This window comes from Mizuhopecten yessoensis, unplaced genomic scaffold, assembly GCF_002113885.1.
Source record: "Mizuhopecten yessoensis strain PY_sf001 unplaced genomic scaffold, ASM211388v2 scaffold11109, whole genome shotgun sequence".
In the NCBI taxonomy this organism is placed as follows: Eukaryota; Metazoa; Mollusca; class Bivalvia; order Pectinida; family Pectinidae; genus Mizuhopecten; species Mizuhopecten yessoensis.
Genome location: NW_018408884.1, coordinates 250,486 through 257,416, shown reverse-complemented (window position 1 = coordinate 257,416; position 6,931 = coordinate 250,486). Strand labels below are relative to the sequence as shown.

The 6,931-nt window shown below is 34.8% G+C and overlaps 1 protein-coding gene across 2 annotated transcripts in view; it reads right to left on the bottom strand.

Moving 5' to 3' along the window:
• LOC110465949 (disintegrin and metalloproteinase domain-containing protein 10-like) overlaps nucleotides 1–4,924 on the bottom strand; it is a 59,589-nt gene extending 54,665 nt beyond the window's left edge. For both annotated transcript variants that reach the window (XM_021522160.1, XM_021522161.1), the window contains exon 1: nucleotides 4,732–4,924. In XM_021522160.1, coding sequence (XP_021377835.1) covers nucleotides 4,732–4,789 — 58 coding nt within the window. In that variant the 5' untranslated portion in view covers nucleotides 4,790–4,924. The remainder of the gene's footprint in view (nucleotides 1–4,731) is intronic.
• Nucleotides 4,925–6,931: the final 2,007 nt, after the last annotated feature.

The following is a 6,931-nucleotide window of genomic DNA, read 5'->3' as shown; positions in this document are numbered from 1 at the left end:
TACTGGGAACAAAGGTGGCTGGATTATCTACTGGGAACAAAGGAGACTGGATTATCTACTAGGAATATTGAAGACGGCTGGATTATCTACTGGGAACAAAGGTGGCTGGATTATCTACTGGGAACAAAGGAGACTGGATTATCTACTAGGAATATTGAAGACGGCTGGATTATCTACTGGGAACAAAGGTGACTGGATTATCTACTGGGAACAAAGGTGACTGGATTATCTGTTAAGGAAGAAGATGGGTGATTTTTACTAGGGACAAAGGACTGTTTAAATCAACAGAGCTCAAATGTACAAACCTGGTACACACAAACTACAACTCAAGTTCTAGAAAACAAGCTTCACAGTCACCCTTGAGCACTAAACTGAAGTAAACCATGATTACTCTCCTGATAAAACCGCCTACATGTTATATATATATTGGTACAGAAATATTGTCAATAGTTAATAAGTATCACTAACCATTAGTGCTTTCAATACGGTCACGCTTGAGTTGTTCAGATGTGAAAACATCCTTGTAAATGTATTTTCCCATGCTTTTCAGAGGGTTAACTCTTTCACCCCTATGTAACTTAAGTAGACTATACCATGCATTGATACGGAGGAGTTCATTATGGTCTACAGTGTTGAAAGGGTTAAAAGTATTTAGTTGTATACATAAGAACTGTCCATAACCCTTTACAAGTAGCCGTCAGAGTTGACAATGTCAAAGAGGATTGAACAAGGCAAAAGTTTGTGAACACAATAGCTCCCAACATATTAGGATTCATTTTAAATCCATGTAAAGGACTCATTCACAACTGTAAAAAGTATGTAATTTTCCCCCTATTTGATACTTCCAAATTCCAAATTGCAGTGTTTTTGTTGTAAACAGCTGTTCCTTCATTAATTCGGAAATATTGCATTGTCTGTATTCAAATTGGGAACATATTCCTCGGTTTTGCTCATTTTGGGAAAATAAGGCACTTTTTAGCAAGGGAAACAGCCTGTATACAGTGTATGTATTTGGTGGTAAAACTGAGCAAAAAAAATACTGCATAAATATAGATAAATTCCTTACAGTTGACCGAGTTCTCAGAATACATCAAAAGTAGGTAAAGACAAAATCATTATCTTGTCATAAAGATAGGCGAAACAAAGTTAAATTGTCTAATTTTAAGTAGTATAGTTATAATAACATTTCAAATTTCCCAATATGGTTCTTATGTTGTTGGTTGGTATTTTCCCACATTTATACTAGCTAGCTACTAGGGTCAGTTTTCCAAATCTCCCTGATAAATCATTGAACATGCTGCCAATTGGCAATTGTAATTAGGTGACAAAGTATATCAAATACAGTCAGACTCTGTTGTTTCGAACTTTACAGGACCAGCGGGGAACATTCGAAACATCGGGAACTTCGTCTCATGAATGATTGACATGATTGAATGTGATTCGTTAGTGATAAAACGTACACAGTCTAATAAATTCAAATTTAATTTTAAATATACATTACTAGATTTACAGTAATAATTACAGCATGTTTGATTTATTTACACAAGGTGGAGCTTGCATGGTGATTTTATCATATTCAACATTTGTACATCAATTAAATTTCTGAAGCCTGTACTGTTAAAATGACTGTGGGTCATGTCAATGCTCTGGGACAGGTAAATATTTCACTTTGATAAATTTCTTAGTTGTTAATTAAAACGTTTTCAAATTAATGGGTTTTGATTAAACTTCCAACCAGGGAGAAATCTGACTCATAAAAGTTTGATTCATGAATAGAATATTTACATAGAAGGAAAATCTGAGCTTTGCCGTATTTCGACATATCGAGAAATTTGAATATTTGAAGCTGGATCTATAGATGTTTGACTGTACATATATATCCCAGACAATGTGGTTAGGGGAGAGATATATATACAGATGGGAAGGTAAGGGGTACAGATGGGTAGGGGGTTCAAATGGGAAGGGTAACAGGTACAGATGGGTAGGGGGTTCAGATGGGTAAGCAAGGGGTACAGATGGGTAGGGGGTTCAGATGGGTAGGCAAGGGGTACAGATGGATAGGGGGTTTCAGATTGGTAGGGGGTTTCAGATTGGTAGGGAGTTTCAGATTGGTAGGAGGTTTCAGATGGGTAGGTGGTTCAGATGGTTAGCGTATTGGGTACAGATGGGTAGGGGAAGGGTAAAGATGGGTAGGGGATTGGGTACAGATGGGTAGGGGAAGGGTAAAGATGGGTAGGGGATTGGGTACAGATGGGTAGGGGATGGTTACAGGTTTGGGTTTGGGTTTAGTATTGTTTAACGTCCCATCAACAGCTATGGTCATTTAATATAAGGACCCCTAAAGTTTAAGTCACATTTGAACCTTTCCAAATCAAAGATTGGGCAAGTCCAGTTGAAATATGTAGGGGTGAACGAGCTAAACTGAAAACTTGCTGAACCCGATACCTCATAAAAGGAAGACACAGAGGTAGTCACAACTTCCTGACTTCAGTATTAATTAACTAGGGATACATGTATACATACATGTAAGCGATGTCACTCCATGTATAGACTTTAAACATTATGTAAGATGTATTGTTGCTCTGTCTATAAGATAAATATAGTGTGTTTTTGTGTAGATCCTAATGAATAATGGCCAAGCTGGCGTACCGGTAAATTGGTGGTGCGTATATAGCAGCTCAAAATTCACGTGTTACAGTGCCGCCAGACCAAAAATATTACCTGTGTTTCCACTATCATCTTCAGAAAAAATAGAGTAGATACAGTAGCTAGGTAGGCAATCTTTTTTATTTTGGAAAATATTTATACTGTGCTTACATACATCAGGAGTTCTGACTTTAATAGTGCATATCACAAAATGTCAATAAAAACTTACGGGTACATGCACAAAAAGTTAGAGTACGTAGGTAGGGCTAATGGAAACAGAAGATTTCTTTATTTGGCCTCACGCTGATCTGGTGATAATGGGTTTGGTTATCTCAGGCCCTTGACATAATCACACATTGACAATACCTGTTACAAGGTTTAGTCAGTAATACTGATAGTCACGGTACAAATAGGTAACAGGAGACAACTAAACCACAATCCCACCGACCGGAATTGGAACCCAGCTGGGAACCTACAGACTCTGAACTAGTACACAAGACAACAACCGGATATAAAATCCTTAACAAGGATATAAACTAATAGTCACTCTTTGGTCTTTACCTCTTGATTATTTTCTGTGCAAGAAGATACGCTGTTAAAATGGTTTGAATTCAAACTTTGGAAAAACCTATGTTGAGAGTTTCATCCTCAACAACAATATTGACGGGCAATCAGTTTAAAATAATTATTGATATATTCGTTTGTAATTTGAAGTACAATTGAACATGTAGTGAACTGATCGATGATTGATTCATAATTTTTTGGGACTGAATACCCGAATTAAATGAGAACACTACTATATAGTACATCAATAGACAGAGTCGTTAACTATACATTAGGTTTTAAAATTATAAGAATTATGATTTTCAATACATTATTTACATTGAAAACATTTCACACTTTGATTTTAATGAGAACTGATTATATATCGATAATGGAATTTTTGATTGATAATTGGAACCGGATAAGACAAAGCAATCATTTTTTTTTATTATAATCAATTATCAGCCCATCACTACATTACATGTATCAGTGTGTCCAATACTTTATCAAATGAAATAAACAGCTTTCAGTAAACCCTTTAGAGAATTTGACCCCCTAAACTTAGCTTTATTTCTTCCAGGCTTTTTGTTTACAATTGTCATGTCAAGCTATTCAACTTGTGTTTAAACCCAGGTTATATTTAGGAGACTAAATGATTTCTGAAATTGTTAATTACAAATTAAGATCAAATGGAAGCCATTAGCATGATGTACCAGTTTAAGATCATCCATGGCATTGTATAATGACATTTATGTGAATCAATTGGTCAAAAAAAAATAGGGTTTAGCTCATTCACTCCTAAGGACAAATTTGAACTCTTCCAATTCATAGGTTTGTAATGGTTCATTATGAAATTTCAGGGGTGAATGAGTGAAATTGTCCATGATAACAGGCATGAATTAAGTTCAAACATGAACATTATGTCAATATGAAACTTATAGTGCACAATGACCTTTCTGATAAGTTAACTGGTACATCACAAGTACTGGTCCTGGCCTAGCATTAAATTAAAAAAAAACACCAATATGCTGTTTACCGATTTAAAATCACAACCGGTATCAAGGAGACTGTTGTAGTTCTACACGTATTAGTGACAAGTGGTCACACAACACAGCCGATATGTTTACATTCACTGAGACACAGTCACCAGTCATAAATGTGTACATCCATCCTAGAAAGATCAATCACGTTGCCGGTCAGAAATAACTGACCGCTTCCACGTATACACCCCTATTAACTAAACACACCTGTCACGCTGCATGACTGGCCATATGAAAACTGACCCGGCTTTAGGGTTAAAGCGCAGAGCAGTATAAAACCATCCCAGTTTTACAATACACAAAGACTTAGTGGGTAGTCGTATCGTATATGTGGGACAGTAGAAATGTTAAGTTAAACATTTATCATTTAAAATAACATCTCTAACCAGTTCGATTACTTATTCAAGCTTTCAGAGCGTAAAACTTGATGAATAATCTGTTCGTAATAATTTTACACAAACGATTGCTCACCACACACGATTTTGACAGCGAGGATGTTTACCTGTAAAAATAGCGATGAAAAATAGATGTAGGAAACAGGAGATCATCAATTCCTTCATAGTTGCTTGTAAATCCCTGAGTTTTCTCTTCTTTCTGTTTCCACTGACCCCTAAATTTCTCTAAAACCTCGTTATCCGTAGAGGTTCATTTGTCAACATAACATCTTTCTGAATACACTCACTCGCGGAAATGATTAAATTTTCTGTGAGCATGCGCAGTGAGGACACGATTAACTGGCATATGATGCTTCCGGGTTAAAAATAGATCGCACATGACAATATACAGTACAGCTGAATACAGTTTCGTGTCATTCACAACCCCTAAACGTATTACCGTGAAATTTGCGCTTAATTCACCTCTGAGGTTGATGACGCGGGTCGTTTCTTTTTGAAGTCACGTTCATAAGTCAACAGGATATCATAACGTTAGATGAAATGGTAGATCTATGGCCTGAAATGCCTTTTATATCCTACTTCTGTTGGGTTTTTTTTTAATAAAATAAATGTATAAGCATCCCTAAATGTTTAAATGCTAATCAATCCAAATAAAAGAAATGAATTGGATCGTGATATTAGACTTTTCATTTTTTTCACAAATTAACTTTAGAGAAAAAATAATTGCGCTCTGACTCATCCAACGACCGGTAGTTTATGAAAGGTGGGGTCAACATTCGGCCCCCTTCAAATGTTTTCACTATTGTTTCGCCATAAGGAGATACATGAAATGAAAAATATCTGTATGATAATATTACTACTGACAGGCGAAAAGGAGCACCTTGAATAACACCAGCCATATATAGGTTGAGTGACAGGGGTACCCTAACAAAATGACAGATACATGCGCCGGCGAATTAGTTTTAAAATGAATTATGATGATGATGTTTAGTGTATAAAATTACCGTTATTTTGATACTTAATATTTCATATTGATATACATTAATTATATAAGTGTAGTGATTCTTTTAATTAGAAAAATGTGCGAAGTTTTCACAAATTTTAAAATATATGCAAAATTGTCAACTTACTCATATATACTACAAGTTACAGTGGTAGTCTATATTTACACTCTTTTTAAAATATGTATGTATATTAATATTATTATTGTCTACAGAATTACATTTTATGTGATATCAAAACTGTTATTTTAAATTCTTTTTCAGCATGCCAAACATATAGGCAATGCACGTACAATTTCACAGAATCGCAAAGATTTGATTATCAATGTTTATTATAGTAAAAACTCCTACATTTACTGATGTTTTTTCATAGCAAAAAGCTACATTACACAACGCATGTTTTTATGTTGTGTGCAACAGTAAAAACTCTTAAATGTGTATATTCTGCAAAAGTAATCTTTCCTCTGGAGAACTTTGATATGTTCTTATTGTAATAATAATAATAGCATACAACATGTATATAGCGCCATATATAATTTGTAAAATTGCTCTAAAGCGCTTTACAAAATATTGATAATAGTATTAAAGCGCTTAACAACATATGGATAATAGTACTAAAGCGCTTTACGACATATGGATAATTGTATTAAAGCGCTTTACAGCATATGGATAACTGTATTAAAGCGCTTTACAGCATATGGATAATAGTATTAGTTATAATTATGAAACAAAAACAAAGGCATACAATCGCATACAATCGCTTTTATACTTTATACTTGTGTGTTATAAAAATGTATGCAGAAATATAAAAACAATAAAATCATCTTAATAATGAAATTAATACGCACGTGTTTATTATTTGTCTTTTCCCATTCATTGAAAAATAAAACATAAATGGATATTACATTATATTTAAATATAAACAAGTAAAACGGTAGAGCATCACCTTGTCTGACACCTCATGTGAGTTTTTATGGATACAGGTTTGTAGGTATTGGGGTGGTGTTTTTTTTTTATATTATTTTGTATTTCGTTTAAGGTCACAAAAATAAAATGTGCTAAAATATATTTTGTTAATAGGGGGATCAGATAAGGATAGCATCCCTTGCTTTATTTGTTTAGAGTTATCGACATAAAACAATACTCCTTCATATTTTGTTTAATGAATAGGCAAAATAAAATAATAACTAGAACAACTTTAAGCCCAAAGCTACCTAATGCTTACCCCGCTCCCAGGCGCGTAGCTAGCCCCTTTACCATGTGTAAGCCCCGACATGGGGTTGCCGAAGGCAGCCCCCCCCCCCCC